Raw genomic sequence first — 18,091 nt, 5'->3', positions numbered from 1 at the left:
ATTTGGAACTGAAAGCCAATGTTACATATTGTAATATGCCAATCATGTTCAACTAGTACTTCAAATAGTAAATAGTACGGTTTGTCCCAATGAATATAAAAACTATTCCTGTACTTAACACCAAAGAATTAATGGGTATGGGAACTGTTTCCTAGCCTTTTTGAAAATCTGTAATGATTACTTACGTTATCTAAACACAGCAGAACTCAGTGAAGTTCTGTTAAAGAGGATGAGTGGTTATGGCCCCGGCAGGCAGGCTAAACTTAGGGAATTCAAGGGTGAGTTAACTACTGCAGTAAACTCAGTGATAAATGAGAACACCAACCTTGGATGGCTGTAGTAAGAATCAAATAAATAATCCCTGAGAAAGCCCTTGTCATATGTTACACATCTGATGGCAGCTAGTTTTTGATAGAATTTCAATTTTCATTTTTACTAGTATATGATTATCAGCATATTTATGAAATTACATTTTTTACTTAAATTAATTCTTGTTAACATGAAGACACAGTTATGGCTTTGGCTAATTTCATAATTATTCAGGAAAGCAAACTCCTACTTTCTTTTAAGCCACTGGCTCTATCTACATGATTATTCAAATCAGTTCATGAAAGGGAAACCAGACCCTACGTTAGAGCATACACCCTTATTAGAACACAAGAATATCTTTTTCTGCTTTAAAAAAATATATCAGAATTCACAGAACTGAAATTTTAGATTTCCATTACAAAATCTTCCTTTAACTAAGGGTTCTTCTAGCCTAAGACAGTCCTTAGAGGTAATTAACTACTTCAGGTGGGACAGGAACTGAAGGAGGGTAGAAAGGGTAGCAAGTATAAAATTAGTGTGCCAGGAGTCACAAGCCAGTGACTATTCATCAGGAATTGATACATTGCAGAAAGCCAAGAAGACAATAGGAATCTCTTTATAAAAAAAAAAAAAAAAAAATGTGATCTACATCCAACTTTGAAAAATACAACCCTTTTCCAAAGCAAGCTACTCTGGCTTGGGGTTCTGAAACACAAAATGATGTAAAGAATAGGGGGGAAAATCTAAATAGAGATCAGAGAAAAGAGTTTTCCGGGGCTAGGTAGCTATAAGATAAGCTCCAAATATATGGATATAATATAATAAAGGCTAAAAGTCTATTTATCATAAGAGAAATGGAAAATTTTACCATTTCCCTGATCAGAAGCAAGTTGGAAACCTGGTAGAAAGACTGCAGATTGAGGGGAAGAGGGAAAACACGGTCCAGAAGGTCCACCTGCAGCCCTTGTTCTGAGAAGCAGTCAAGATTACAGAAGGAAAAAGAAAACACCAGCTGGTGAGCACAATTTTTAGGTATCAAATCTGCCTCATCGCACTCTTCTGAATCCATGGCAAACTAGTGTCAGTTATTCAGAGCTGGCTACCAGTTTGCCACACTTGGAACACATTTAGTCCCATTACCAGCTGAGGATAAGTGATGAGGGAGCTTCAAGCTCGGCTGGGGCCTAGGAATCCCAAGAGCAGTGATTAGAGTGAAGAAAGAATTTATGTGTTGCCATCTGTCTTGTTGTTGTTGCTTTTCCAGGATAGAAGGAAAAAATAAAGCCCTGTTCCTCTGGCAGGATTCCCAGTTGAAACCCTCTCCAGAACTCTGGATGCCTATTCAGACACTGAAACTGAACTCTGCTGGATTAAAACGAATTATCAACTTGTCCAAGATGGACAATACACTATGACTAAAACAACTGAGATCTTCCAGCTGAAGATGCCATGAAATAATTCAAAATATTACATGGAAAATCCATGTTTTAAAACAGGTTCTTATTTTTCAATCATAGTCTCTTCCATAAAAATGCTTCTGTAAATAGTTTTATAGAATGTATCAAAGAAATTCTCTTCACAATAGTTAATGTATCAAATCTGTTCCAAGTTAGGAGTTCTTATGGGTCCTGTTAAGCAGACGCTATGATTCAATCCTCTTGTTCTCTAGAAATCCATCAGGTGTCTGCTGCAACACAGAAGTGCTTTCTTTCCTTGTCATGGTAGCAAAAAGCATATCCATCATCCCCAAGGTTTCTAGTAGTTCTCTTTGGTAATCAATTTCTTTTTCTACAAGTCCTTGAAGTAACAAAAACTTTTTATCAACTACAGGTGACTGACCAATCACAGGTAGATATATATCTAGAAAAAGAGAGAGGAAATCCATGAATTAGAAACATCTTTCTAAACAATATATGAACAGCAATATTTAGAGAAAGTACAAAAATATTAAATATAAAAGACGTTGAAAAATCTGTACTTACAATTTATATTTTACATAAGGTAAATAATCCATCTGAATAAATGTATTTCAAAAAGAAACAAAGAAAGTACAGCACAGAGGTTCCAACTTGTTTTCACTTTTCCATTAAAAATTAGTCATGATCACTGTCGGTATTTAAAACTTTCATATTTTTTATTTATATAATGATTTTTATTCTTTTTTTTTTCTTTCTTTTTTCTTTTTGTCTTTTTGCTATTACTTTGGGCCACTTCCGCGGCATATGGAGGTTCCCAGGCTAGGGGTCGAATCGCTGCTATAGCCGCTGGCCTACGCCAGACCACAGCAACGCAGGATCCGAGCCGCGTCTGCGACCTACACTACAACTCACGGCAAGGCAGGATCGTTAACCCACTGAGCAAGGGCAGGGACCGAACCTACAACCTCATGGTTCCTAGTCAGATTCATTAACCACTGTGCCATGACGGGAACTCCCTATTCTTTCCATTATAGCTGGTTTACAGTGTTCTGTCAAATTTCATTTATTTATTTATTTTTATTTTTTTGTCTTTTATCCTTTTAAGGCTGCACCCACAGCATATGGAGGTTCCCAGGCTAGGGGTCAAATTGAAGCTACAGATGCTGGCCTACACCACAGCCACAGCAACACAGGATCCGAGCTGTGTCTGCCACCTACACCATGGCTCACAGCAACACCAGATCCTTAACCCACTGAGCAAGGCCAGAGATCCAACCCGAAACCTCATGGTTCCTAGTTGGATTTGTTTCCCTTGCGCCACGATGGGAACTCCTCAATTTTCTACTGTACAGCAAGGTGACCCAGTTACACATACATGTATACATTCTGGTATTTAAAACTTTTAATTTATAATAACCCTAATGCCAGCAACTGCAAATCAATACACTGTAAACATTTTACCCCATTTTAAAATGCACTGATTTATTACCATTGTTTATTTTCTCCATGAAATCTTTACTAGAAATGGATAAAACATGGTATTTCAATCTAATGATCTCCAAATTCGATTTCATTATTTGACACCTCTACTTTTGCAGATATGCTAGAATTCTTCCAAATTTGAACAACTACTTACCAATAACTATTTCAGCAGCATTTATCAAAACAGGAGCAAATCTTGGCTGAGATAGATTCCTACAAAGCAAAAATTCTGTTTACTAAAACCAGCCAACTTTAAAAAAAAAAAAAATCCTTAAAACTTATTAAATTGTTGTCAGTCTCTACAAAGCTCAAACTGAAAGTAAATTTTTAAAAACTTTCAGATGCAAAATACATGTTCCATAGACAGAAAGCATACCTTATCAAAAAATTAAGGACACGACTGATCTCCTTTTCATCTCGACCTGCAAGGGCATTTGCAAGGACTCCTCTTCGATTTAGCTCCTTTATGATGGAAACTGTAATCTCAGGCGTCTTTATTGTACAACTGGGCTGGAAAATTTTTCAGTTAACATGAGCAGCAGATAAGACAACACAAGAAAAGAATCACAGTCTTGGAATGCACTAACAATTACCAAATTTAATTAGGTTTTTCTTCCTAGTTTTGAATCATGGTAATGAAAAAGGCAAAAAATAAAATGTGGAGTTCTCATCATGGCTCAGTGGAAACAAATCTGACTAGCATCCACGAGAACATAGGTTCAATCCCTGGCCTCCCTCAGTGGGTTTAAAGGATCCAGCGTTGCCATGAGCTATGGTGTAGGTCAGACGAGGTTTGGATCTAGCATTGCTATGACGGTGGTATAGGCCAGCAGCTACAGCTTCGATTCACCTGCTAGCCTGGGAACTTCCATATGCCTCAGATGCGGCCCTAAAAAAGCAAAAATAAATAAAATGATTTGTTTAAAAATTAGCTCCTTGTAGTAGGTTCATCAACTGTAACAAATGCACCACTTTGGTGGGGAATCCTGATGGGGGGAGGCTATTTATGCGTGGGGCAGGAGGTATATGGGAAATTTACATATCTTCCCTTCAATTTTGCTGTAAACCTAAAACTGCTCTTTAAAAAGTCTTAATCACACACACACACCCTCACTCACCTCAAGGACTCTATCAAGTGCCTTAGAGATGCGAAAGTTTTTCAGATCCCTGTCATACAATTCTAGGTGCTTCTTTGATGGCCTGTTGATCAAAATGTCATCCTGTATTCGAAAGTAAAATTGTAGAGAAAAATCATTATCCATATAGAGCTTCATTCAAAATAAACTTCTTCATAATGGTATTTTTTCATAATTCCAGTGTCCTTGAACACTATCATAAATAATGGTCATATATACCCATAATGTCAATTAAATGAAAATGGAATAATTTGCCAAATCAATGCTTTCTTAGTGTCATATGATTTTAACTCACGAGACACATACCACACCTCCATTCTAGACAAACGTTACTCACTTCAATTCTTTTTACATGGTAGGCAGGGTTATTTAGTAGAAAGAGAAAACAAGACTCAGAGAAACTGTCATCTAATCCCAATAAAGAAATCCTAGATCAACCACAACTTCTTTATAGTGCCGTCTTCTCAGATGCCAACGGAGAATCATCAGCTCTGCTCTTTTTTGGGTTGTTCAGAAGGTCACATCAGAGAGCAGGTGAAGGAATGGTTTAGGCACCATAACACTGATATGATTCGGGGCATTAAGAAGCAGTTCTTATTCCCCAGTACTCACTAACAATGTCCCCAATCTAGCAATCTGGAGATAAATCTCAGGTAGAAAAAAGCAAAATGTAGTTAAATACCACATGAACTATACTTTTCAGTCATGTACAGGGATGAAGCTAGCTACTCTAAAAAACTTCACCTTTAAAAAAAAACCATGAGGAGTTCCCGTCATGGCCCAGTGATTAACAAATCCGACTAGGAACCATGTGGTTTCGGGTTCAATCCCTGGCCTTGTTCAGTGGGTTAAGGATCCGGCATTGCTGTGAGCTGTGGTGTAGGTTGCAGACGCGGCTCGGATCCCTCGTTGCTGTGGCTCTGGAGTAGGCCAGCAGCTACGGCTCCGATTAGACCCCTAGCCTGGGAACCACCATATGCCGCGCGGGAGCAGCCCAAGAAATGGCAAAAAAAAAAAAAGACAAAAACAAAAACAAAAACCATGAAATATACAAGTACCTGTTGTTTCATGTAATTTTTTCCTTTAATAAAAGTTCGATATGCAGGCCTTCTTCTCCTGGAAACAGACTCCTTCTTTGCTTCAGACTTCCGATGTTTAACACTCAGTATTCCATTGGTCATTCCTACAACTATTGTTTCATCTTCATGCTAATAGCAATTGGAAAGATAGATGAATAGTTCCTAATTCATAATTCATCTTACTTTTCTTCAAAATACCATTTATAATGTGTTTGCCACTTATTCATACTTTTACCAAGAGTTCCATTCTGATACAGATCCCCTGCTGAACAATGATCTAAGCAAAAAGTTAGAATAAAATCATTTTTTCCTCCAGGATACTATTACATTGACAGAACTTACTATATTTGGAAATTATCACTGGCAGTTTATTTATTAACAAACTGTCAATAACTGTTTAATAACAGTTAATGACATCTTGGGAAACTTTCAAAATAATTTTTTTCCCCACATCCTCTTGCTAGAAAAAGAATTATGTGGTGGCATGACTTTCCACAATCTGCCAAGAAAATATTTTGTGTAGCTTTTCCTCTCCCAATCCAGATTTCAATACCACATACTCAAATCTACTCCTCAATGGCTCATGAAATTTGACAATGAACATTCCAGAAAGAGCGGTTAACAAAGAAAAGGAGCTATTTCATTTTGTTGCCCTCTCCCCCCCACCATCCCATAAAACAACTTAACTTTCTGGAGCCTTGAGTTAAATATGTTAAAAAGAGATTTATCAGAGTTTCCACTGTGGCTCAACGGTAATGAACATGACTAATATGCATGAGGACTCGGGTTCGACCCCTAGCCTTGCTCAGTGGGTTAAGGATCCAGTGCTGCTGTGAGCTGCAGTGTAGGTTGCAGATGCAGCTCAGATCCCATATTGCTGTGGCTGTGGTGTAGGCTGGCAGCTATAGCTCCGATTTGACCCCTAGCCTGCAAACTTGCATATGCCTAGGGTGCAGCCCTAAAAGTTTGAAGCTGTACGGTGAGTGGAACCTAAATCTGAATTCATGCTTACTGAGACAAATCATATTACTCCACCAATTGTCTTAAGCCAGTTATCTAAGGTGGCAAAAGGAAAATAATACTTATTCAAATACAAAGATAAACCCTAATATTCTATTTTAGTTTTAATAACAGGAAAGTTAGTGAAAGCTTTAAAAAAACTAAAACTACTTACTGCAAGTGCAAGACTCAAAATTGAAGCTGCATAATCAAAACTGTGGACCACTTTGTAGGAAGTTGTGCTATATACTTTCACCTTCCTAATGAAAAAGAAAACTTTGTTACAAATCATCTTAGAAATGAGTATAAAATGTAAAATTTCTATTTTTTGAAAATTCAAAATAGAAATATTAAAATTTATGCCACAATGAAGAAAAACAATAATTAGTAATATTAGGTGCAAATTAATCACTGCATCTCTTTTAAAAATGAACTGTTGGAATTCCCATTGTGGCTCAGTAGTTAACGAACACGACTAGCATCCATGAGGATGCAGGTTCAATCCCTGGCCTCGCTCAGTGGGCTAAAGTATCCTGCACTGCTGTGGCTGTGGCGTAGGCCAGCAGCTGTAGCTCTGATTCAACCCCTAGCCTGGGAACCTCCATTTGCCACAGGTATGGCCCTAAAAAGACAAAAAAAAAGAATACAAGTTAGAATATATAGACGTACTCATTATAAGTATTTCAAAAGATACAAATACAAATATACAGTGGTGGTTTTAAAAGAAAACTACAGAATAATAGAAACTATTTTAAAAGATTAATGTCCATATGGCTCAGTAAAATTCCTCAAGTATATAAGTTACAGCAATAAATTATCGGAGAAAATAAGTCTGCTGTATATAAAGGAAAGGTCACAATTATTTTCAACTCAACAGATTTTTTTTTTTTCATGGAAATCATTTGACAGAATATTTATTCTATCAGAAATGCCATAGAAATAATTCATTTCCTCAAGCAGTAAACTTATGTTCACTAAGAATGATCAAGAAAGGAAATTAAAATGCTAACCTATCCAGTGAGCCAGAGAGTAACCTCTGTCCAGAACTGCTCAGACATAAACACGTCACAGTTTTATGATGATTTTTCAAAGACACTAGCAACTGTCCTCCTTTTAGCACGTCCCAGACTTTAACATAACGACCTCCTATAAAAAGAAATAATCATTAGTTTGGTTGTGAGAAGATGTGAAAAGCATTCTTCACTAGACACTCCACAGCACAGAGGGGAGGGATTCCAGAGACAGACTGCCTAGTTTCAGTCCTGACTCTACCATTTACTGGGTGTATGGCTGATAATAATGACAGCTCCTACCTCACAAAAACCAGTCATGATCAGACAATTTCAGGTTTGTAAAGTACACAGAACTGCCTGGCAAAATAGAAAGGATGACCAAGAAAGAGTTTAAGAAAATTATAATAAAACCATTCTTCAAAAGTAATTTTGTATAACCATGGAAAATAATAATGTAGATTTCATTTCCTAAAAATTCTGTGAATCCCAACAAAACTTAAAAACTTCTAACTTTTACTCTAAGAATTAGAAAGAGCTTGAGAGTTCCTGTTGAGGCTCAGAAACAATAAACTCAACTCATATCCATGAGGATGTGGGTTCAATTCCTGGTCTCACTCAGTGAGTTAAGGATCCAGCATTGCCGTGAGCTGCAGTGCAGGTTGCAGATGTGGCTCAGATCCCATGTTGCCATGGCTGTGGCGTAGGCCGGCAGCTACAGCTCTAATTCGAACCCCAGCCCAGGAACTTCCATATGCCATGGGTTCAGCCCTAAGAAGGAAAAAAAGGGGGGGGCAGGGGAAGAATTGGAAGGATCTTTAAAGACAGTTTAATCCAATGGTTTAAAAAAAATTGTTTTTAATACAGCATCTTTTCTACAAAATATAAAAGAAAAGTCTAGTAGATAGAATAAAAGGCTGGGGGATTGGGAATGGGAGGGGATCAAGTTCTTAACTATCTTGACTAAGAAACAGACCTGGAACCCAATTCACAGTCCCTGTCTCCCCACATGCAGCCCCTCATGAGAGAGCTCACAGTTTGAAACCACTCATCTAGTCCGAGCTCTCATTTTCAAGGGACTGCCCAAGTTAACACAATTAGCTCGTGACCTAATAGAGATTAGCATACAGATATCCATTCTCCCTGTTCAACTTGAACTTACTTTTTTTTTTCAAAATAACATTAAAAAAAAATCGACAGATGATTGGATTCGGAAGATGTGGTATATATACACAATGGAATACTACTCAGCCATAAAAAAGAATGACATAATGCCATTTGCAGCAACATGGATGGAACTAGAGAATCTCATACTGAGTGAAATGAGCCAGAAAGACAAAGGCAAATACCATATGATATCACTTATAACTGGAATCTAATATCCAGCACAAATGAACATCTCCTCAGAAAAGAAAATCATGGACTTGGAGAAGAGACTTGTGGCTGCCAGATGGGAGGGGGAGGGAGTGGGAGGGATCGGGAGCTTGGGCTTATCAGACACAACTTAGAATAGATTTACAAGGAGATCCTGCTGAATAGCATTGAGAACTTTGTCTAGATACTCATGTTGCAACAGAAGAAAGGGTGGGGGAAAAAATGTAATTGTAATGTATACATGTAAGGATAACCTGACCCCCTTGCTATACAGTGGGAAAATTAAAAAATTATTAAAAAAAATAAAATAAAATAAAAATTTTGCATATGACCAAAAAAAAAAAAAAAAAAACTGACATTTTATCAACTTATTTTAAAATCAAATAGGCACTGGGGGAAAAGAGAATAAAACAGGATAACCTATATTTGAATTTTATCATTAAGCAAAAAACAAAACAAAATCAGATTAAGTTACATACTACCTAGGTATTCTTCAATGTCAACATATTAATTTTGACTTAAATTTAAAAAGCCAATTTACTTCTTCCATTATAATACTGTAAATGCACTATGATCAACATAATTTAAAAAACCCACCTCAGCTCCAGCTAGATGAAGAATGGATCAAGGCCCCTTTGATTTCACATTATCTCCTCCTCCAACACTATCAGCTATTTGCTGAGTAAGGCCACTTAAATCAAGAGTCACATAATAAGAAATAAGCCTGCTTCTACATCTGAAAGAACCTGTGTTTTTAAAGCTGCTGGAGATCTCTTAGGTAGGAATAACAGCAGAAGTACTACCTCGATTTCTGGGTTAAGTACATAACACAGGCTCTCAAGTCCTGAAATTTCAGATCTGCCATATACAACTTTGCCTTGGACAAATTAGTTAAAACTTTTACTTACTTCCTTGCAAAATAGAGAGAACACTGTCTTGTAGGCTCATCTGGGGCACTGGAGTACATCTACAATAGTTCAACATCTGGCTCATATTAGGTAATCAATAAATGATAACTGTTTGCCTGCCCCATTTAATAACTAAGCAAAATACTAGATATGCAATTCAAGTGCACGCTAATAAATTATAAAGATAACTGATAAAGAAATAGCTGAGTCAAAACGAACAATATTGGTGAAAGCAATTTTTGAAAGAAATACCTGCTGATACCAGAAGCCCTCCAGAGGGAAAAAGCAGGACACTCTCCACTGGCTGCCCATGCTCGACAGAGATAACACTCTGGTTTGTTCGTGCATCAAACATCTTCACAGTATGATCATATGACCCTAAAATATCAATTTTTATATTATGTGAGTTTTACTACTCAGAACAACAAAAACTGTGTGCGTGTGCATATTTCAAACATTTTTAAAAGGAGAAAAGGCTTAGATGAAATTTTAAAGACATATATAGACTCATGAAGATATAGTACTTCCAAATCCTCTGTTACCACTATACTACACTACACAGAATCTTAAATCATTTCTATCTTCAGACTGCTGTCACTACTGAATCTCCTTGGAACCTTTGCACAGGCACCCATTAAGACTGAAGTGCACTGAGTTCCCATCATGGCTCAGGGGAAACGAATCTGACTAGTATCCATGAGGACATGGGTTTGATCCCTGGCCTCGCTCAGTGGGGTAAGCATCTGGTGTTGCTGTGAGCTGTGGTATAGGTCGAAGATGCAGCTGGGATCTGACAAATGCAGCGTAGCTGTGGCTAGGCCAGTGGCTACAGCTCGGATTCTACCCCCACTCTGGAACCACCATATGCCGAAGGTAAGGCTCTCAAAGGACAAAAAAAAAAAAAAAAAAAAAAGACTGAAATGCTCTATCTTTGCTTTTTGGCTGCTAGAGGCTCTTGAAAACCAGAGTACTGATGTTTCCAAACACATCTGGAAAACAGTAAGAACAATCACCAAAAAAAGAAAAACTAAATAAAACAATTAGATAAACAGACTTCTCTTCCCACCCCTTCTGTTTTTTGTTTTTTTGGACTTTTTTTTGCTTTTTAGAGCCACGCTTGCGGCTTATAGAGGTTCCCAGGCTAGGGGTTGAAGCAGAGCTGCAGCTGCTGGCCTACACCACAGCCACAGCAATGGAGGATCCGAGCTCATCTGTAATCTACATTGCAGCTCACAGCAACACCGGATCCTTAACCCACTGCGTGGAGCCAGGGATTGAATCTGCGTCCTCATGGATCCTAGTCAGGTTCATTACCACTGAGCCACACTAAGAACTCTGAGACATATTCCTTCATAAAACTTTTTAAAACTCCTCTATACCAAGAGTCCTAAAACAATATTAAAGTATATCAATAAAATTACCAACTTCAGGAGGAGAAAAAATAGATTTCACCAACCTGTTACAAAGAGATCTGGGTTCAGTTTGCTAGCACATCCACATCTCACATAATCAGAATGTTCCTTGAATGTCAGAATTTCTTTAGAGTTTGGAATATCCCATAATTTAACTGTATAATCATCAGCCCCAGAAACGACATGATATTTGTCAGCTGTAAAATCTACTGTATGAACTGCTCTGAAAGATCAAGGATCAGTAAATTAAAAAGAAGAAAATTATTTCTGGCACCTTCTAAAATGAAACACCCTTTTCCTCCGAACAATAAAAAGAGCAGCTCAGTTTCATTAAGTGTAGGCAAAAATCATGAAAGAAAAAGAAAATGTTTAAAACAAATGTTTGTCCCCAAGGCAATTTAAATTTTAAATACCCCTCATACTATGAAGTTAATAAGAATAATAATAGCCTTAAAATTATATTTTCTAACATGTTAACATTTCTACTTAGCTGCTCAACAGAGAGTAAATGTTCCAAATGTTAGCACAGAGGTACTTCTCTCTAAAAAATTTCCAATGGATTGTTCTTTAAAAATTCTAAGGAAACTAGCCACTAAGTAGGATCATGTTAAGTGAATCTATTACATTCTAAATGTTTCACCAATAGACTAAGACTACCCTGATAACACACTATAAGAAACATTTTTCAACACTGTAAGTCAACTATATTTTAATTAAGATTTTTTTAATTTGTTTAAAAATTTAAAAATTAAAAAAAGAATATGTATGTATGATTAAGTCACTCTGATGTACAGCAGAAATTGGCACATCACTGTAAATTAACTATACTTTAATACAAAAATAGGATGGATGGTTTAAAACTTTTTTTTTTGAAATTTAAAATCAATAGCAAAAAATTTCAGCAATGACACTGGCAATCCCGAAACAAGTTACAATATAAAACCACTTTCGGAAGTTCCCTGGTAGCCTAGCAGTTCAGGATCCATTGATGTCACTGCTGTGGCTCAGGTCACTGCTATGGTGTGGGTTCAATCCCTGGCCCAGGAAATTCCACTTGCCATGGACACAGCCAAAAATAAATAAATAAATAACCCAAACCAAACCAACAAACAAACCAAAAAAAAACCCACTGCCCTTGGCCATTTAATTTATAAAGGGGCAAAACATAAAATTCAAAAAGAAAAAAATCTACCTTTCAACTTGATTTCAAAATAAGAACCTCTAATATTTAGTCCAGGCCTTTGAGTTCTCATTAATAGTTGTGAGGTTGCCTTTAGATCAGTGGTTTATACCCTCAATGGGGACAGAGAACCGAGAAGTTAAAAAGCTATATATAGGACATCTCCCAAGATTAACATACATTTTCTAAGATGTCCCATACAATTCTAGGGACTTCATGAGCCCCAACAAACTGGACCATAGGACTGAACCAAGTTAAATACTCTGTGTTAGAACAACCAGGAAATAGAGTCCATAATGGTACATAATCTTCATGGAACTCCTCTGTTGTTTTTTCAAAGCCTGTAAAACCAATAGAGCCTACAACAAAACAAAAACACACAAAAAACAATTATCTGCAACTCCATGGTGATAGATGTTAACCAGATTTATTGTGGTGTTCATTTCACAATATATCCAAATACGAAATCATGTTGCACATCTGAAATTAATATAATGTATGTTAATTATACCTCAATTTAAAAAAAGGAATTGTCTCTTACTTAGTATGGCCTTCAAACTGCCTGAGGGGAGCCCTCCCACTTATATCAAAAAGCTGAACGCCACCATCTTCACTGCCAGCTATAAGCAGTCTACCATCCTGTCGAAAAGTAGCACAGTAGGCTGTGTCTTTAAATCGTGAAAAGGTTTTTATAGGTTCTTGGGAGTATCGGCCATAAATGTGAATCTACAACAAGATTAAAAAAAAATTTTACCAGATGGCTCAAGATCAGTAATAAATATAAACTACATTAAAAAAATAAATTTATATTTACCCTTGAAGAAGCTGTGACAGCATAATTATACGGAGGCTGTGGAGAAAAGTCTACTTTTGAGACTGCACCGAACTCCTTGATCTGAACAGGGGTCTTAAGAAAAAATAACATAGAGTTTTAACAGAGCTACAACTGGTAAGACTTATGTAAGCATTATATACTTTCTTACTGACAATTTCTTTGTGTTCTTAGTAACACATAGTAGGTTATTTTTAATAGAGAAGTTTGAAGAAAACAAAAAAGATCCAAATCCCACTACCCAGACCATTTGTGGCCATTAAAGTAACCAAATATGTGGTTTGAAAGCCACAACGCACTTTCTCTCTTAGCTGTGGAGTTTTTAGTTCTAAGAAAAAGTATGCTTAAGCCAGCATACATTTAACCATGTATTTTTTTTAACCTGACAAAAGGATCATACCATGCAGGCCGTTCTGCACCTTGCCTTTTTTTCTTACTAACACAACTTAGCTAATTTTTCCTATGACCAATAGCTTTCCTATATATTATAAGATACATCATGGAGTTCCCATTGTGGCGCAGCGGAAACAAATCCCACTAGGAACCATGAGGTTTCAGGTTCAATCCCTGGACTTGCTCAGTGGATTAAGGATCCAGAGTTGCCATGAGCTGTGGTGTAGGTCACAGACACGGCTGGGATCCTGCGTTGCTGTGGCTGTGGTGTAGGCTGGCAGTTATAGCTCTGATTAGAACCTCCATGTGCCGTAGGTGCGCCCTAAAAAGCAAAAAAAAAAAAAAAGATACATCATAACACACTTTGCCAGTCCACTACTAACAGACAGGTTTTCTGTGATTTCTAATATTATAAGTAATACTTCAATGAACATCTTTATACAGAAAGATAACGTAATTTATACACATGTTCTGCAGAGTATATTCATTAAGCAAGTTCCAAGCTGTGGAACTTAAAGGCCAAAATGTGCCAGAATTGCCCTCCAGAAAACTAGCACCAATTTCCCTCTCTCAAGTAGCAATGATGATCAAAATTTTTCATTGGTGCCAATATAATACATGGAAAATGGTATCTAAAATGTCATCCAATAATAATTTTATTATCCAATAATTATCCCACTATTGTTTTAATTTGCATTTCTTTAATTATAAGTGAAGCTGAGGCTCTTTTAATATATTTATTGGCCACTTAAGTTTTTTTCTCTATAAACCTCCCTATCCCCAACTTTTTTCCATCTATTTAGTTGCTCATCTTTTAAAAAAAATAATTTGTTAGTCTTTGCAGATAGCCTGGAAGAATTAAATCTGCATCACTTCCTCCTTAGATTAGGAAAAGCAAAACACAAAAAACCCCTTTTTTAATATGAGATTCAAATTCTAAAATTTTAATTCATTTGGCATCGACTGATCACCTCTTCTGTGCTAGACACTTGCACGATTAAACTGATTAGGAAATATGGATTTTTATATAACTCCAAGAAAAAAAATATATCAAATTTTCCACCCAAACTGCAAGCCGCTGATAAGATTATTTTTAGTTATTAGTTCTCTACTAGAGTATCCAAAGTATAACATATGCTGGAGAAACTGGTATAAATGCAAAGTACTCCCCCTCATTATTATCTGTATTTACCTTATAGTTGTTCCAGTACAGTGTATCTTGAGTGATTTTTTCACCAAGTATAGGATATATCTGGATCGCTACAGGTTTATAACCAGCCATACTTTCATACAACTGAACTGTTATCCAAGAGTAAACAGTTTGAAATTGATATTAGAAATAATTAAAGTGACTCTGCCTTATATCTGAAAAAGAAAATATTTTATACACATATTATTCACAAACTTGTATATAGTTCATCTCTATGCTGTGTCTTTTCAAAAGGCTATGTAGTAGTTTATAGATTACTGATCAGTAACCATTTAATTTAATACACAAGACAACTTAAAAGAGAGAGGAAGACCAGGAATACTGACTACAGGGCTACCATAGTATATTATCTACTCAGCTATACACAGAAGTGGTACACAAATGTTCCAACACATAACTGACCGATTCACAACATGCGAGAACAAATCTGACTCAGTCACCCAGTAGCCAAAGCAGAGAGAAAAACAACTGGCTTAGAAGGTTCATTTATTGACAACAGAAAATATTAAGGTGAAACTGCAAATACGATGTTTTCTGAAACTAAAGATGACATTTAATCTATAAGGATATAATCTAGGGACCTGACTTCCTGAAAGCCTAAAACTCCCAACAAGAAAACAAAGCTAATATTCTGATGTAGAAGCTTAAAACTAAGTTTAAAATGTTTAAATAGTATGAAAGAAAACAAGAATAAAACAATTCTGAAATGAAATACAAAATTAAAGTGACAGCAAAAAAATAAGTCTTTTAACTGACAGGTAATTAAGCCAAAACATCTTTTCGGAACGATTCAGTTGCAAAAGAGATTCTATTATATCAGGGGAATGATTCCAGTGGTGCAACTCTCTACTCCCCAAAGCCTGAAAATGACGTATCAGTTAACACCAAAATAAATAGGGGCATCATATTTTCTCAAAGGCTGCTCTGGTGAAACATGGCAACCAATGATTTAAAAAGGAAGGGGAAACTTTTATGTTCACTGAAGTACCTACAATGTAAATAGGACACATCGTTTTAGGCACTGGGATGCAATGGTGAGTAAAACAGATGTGGTTGGTAACCTCATATACTCTTCATTTCAGCTGGCAATTGGCACCAGCTAGGAATGTGGAATTATCCCGGACTTGTCTTTCGTTCTCACCTATAATATCCAAATAGCTAACAAGAGCTGCTGATTTTATCTCCCAAATCTTTTGAAACTTCATCATGTCCATTCCACCTGGTTCCACTGCCCTAATTCAGATTTTCTCATCTGCTGAAATAGTGCAATATAAGGTCTCCCTGACTTCCTCATATACCTTCCAAATAGCCATCAGAGTTATCTAACTACCATGCAAATCTGGCTTTGCTACAAAGCGCAACACTGCCCAGAAAAGCCCTTACATCCCCATGACATGTAAGGCTTGCTGTGATTTTGCCCTTGCTTATCTTTTCGACCTCACTTCTTGTTATTCCCTTAACACATCATGCTCTTTCTTGTCTCAGCGTCTTTATTCATTTGTCCTCTCTGGCAGGAATGACCTCTTTCTACCTACCTCCCATTTATCATTTAAAGGTCAACTCAAGCATCACATCTTCCATCCCCCTCCTAAGCAGGGTCAGGGGCTTGTCTTCTATAATCCTACTTGACCGGGCATTTCTGTCAATGCACATAATCACATTGCATTGTAATGAACTCTTTTCTCCATTACACTAAACATTTCATGTACTGAAGATTAAAAACAAGTGCTCAAAGAATATTTGTAGAAGGAAAGGGAGCACTGTGCTGGATTATATGGGAAACAAAATTAAAATGACAAGTGGTATCCATTACATGAACATTGCTATAGAGTACAATTCCACAAACTTCTTCTGCAAAAGGCCAAAAAAAAATTTAGCCTTTGCAGGCCAACAGGTAAAATGGAGAATATCATGTAGTTATTTACATAGCAAAAAAGAATCCCCTGCCCTTTTTAACTAATGAACCCCCACTCCTGCAAATAATTATGAGTACATTATTTGGTTTACGAATGAAAGGAATGGGATTCTTTGGAGGAGGGGGATAACATTTCATTTACTTTGGCTCAAAGTTAGTGTTTCCTATCATCGAAGAGACTGCAGATATTCCTCTATAAAAAAAAATCAGTCTTGGCTTACTGACTATCCAAAAACACTGTGCCACATCCAACTAGTGGGCCTTTGCTGACACTTGAACACAGTCTGAGTTATGCATGTCGGCTTACAGGCAGATTTGTAGTATTTACAATAGTAACTACTACAATACTACAGGATTCTCGATTGGTTGAATCCACGAGCAAACAACAGGATATGGAGGAACCTAGATAAGGAGGAACCCGCATATGCGGGCTCACTCACCGTTATCCCTCCGGGGAAGATCAGGGCCCCTAAATCTCCCCCTCACCCGCAATGTTCGAGTCAACTGTATAGGCAAAAGAGTACATAACTCTGCTTTGAAAGAAATAGTTTAAAGCTTTAGAAAGAAAAAGTGGGGAGCAGTAGCAGTGGTTGTCAGATTAAAGTGAGGAACAGCATTAGAGACAGGGCAGGGGGAGCGAGACAGCGCAAACGCATGGAGTCAAGAAATGATGTGAAAATGAACAGGAAGAAAGTGATCAGGGATAGGTTAGAACCTGAGAAACAGACTAAATGAAAAACAGGTACTACAACAACACAGTGAAGAACATCAAATATATGCTCTAAGTAACGTATAGGGAACTGAGCGCTCAGAAGAGATTTTTTAACTCTAACTGGATTCCCAAAGAGATTCAAAATATGTGTTTCAGCTGAGCCTTTAAATATAATATTAAAACTCATTAAGCACTTAAGGCGGGAGCAAAGGCCACGGGGAAGAGGGCGGGCACCAGTAGCTGGGAAGCTCATCAGTCAAGACAGAGACGTAATTCTGCCCACTGCCTTAAAGGGTGTGGATTACTCCAGGGACTAATAAAAATGAACAGTAGGAGAGTGGTTATTGCAGAGGAGGAAAATCCAGGTCGAAGCTAAACTGCGGGGATCCTGAGAGGCTGATTAAGCTCAGCCATTCCGCGCAGACTAGCAAGCTCCAGAGCAGCATGCTATGATACCAAGGAAGGCCTGATGTTGAGTGTGAGCTACCCTCATTGAAAACCGGCTTCACCTACCTCCGAAGGGCCCCGACGGTCCGCTGAGACACCCTGGCCTCCAGGAGAATTTCCCGGACTCCGCCAGCCCCCTCCCTGGACTATACCGGAGCACTTGCGGAAGATCACGCGGACCCTTCGGGGTGCTGCCGAAACACACCGCGAACAGAACAGCCCGGCGTGTCTCACGAAGATGACGTAACGGCGCAGGCTCACGAAATGCACGCAGC

The 18,091-nt window shown here is 37.5% G+C and overlaps 1 protein-coding gene across 1 annotated transcript; it reads right to left on the bottom strand.

Annotated features, from left to right (window-relative positions):
• UTP15 (UTP15, small subunit processome component) lies at positions 412-18,043 on the bottom strand. Its single transcript, NM_001243205.1, is given in 13 exon segments — positions 412-2,169; positions 3,364-3,422; positions 3,586-3,719; positions 4,328-4,429; positions 5,404-5,553; positions 6,599-6,683; positions 7,434-7,569; positions 9,968-10,093; positions 11,172-11,350; positions 12,849-13,033; positions 13,122-13,214; positions 14,725-14,897; positions 17,883-18,043. Coding segments are annotated over 12 exon segments (1,557 nt in total). The 5' UTR covers positions 14,815-14,897; positions 17,883-18,043; the 3' UTR covers positions 412-1,951.

The sequence above is a fragment of the Sus scrofa genome, chromosome 2 (genome assembly GCF_000003025.6).
Source record: "Sus scrofa isolate TJ Tabasco breed Duroc chromosome 2, Sscrofa11.1, whole genome shotgun sequence".
NCBI classification, from domain to species: domain Eukaryota; kingdom Metazoa; phylum Chordata; class Mammalia; order Artiodactyla; family Suidae; genus Sus; species Sus scrofa.
Note: the sequence above shows the minus strand (reverse complement) of the source record. Positions and strands in the feature narration are given on the sequence as shown.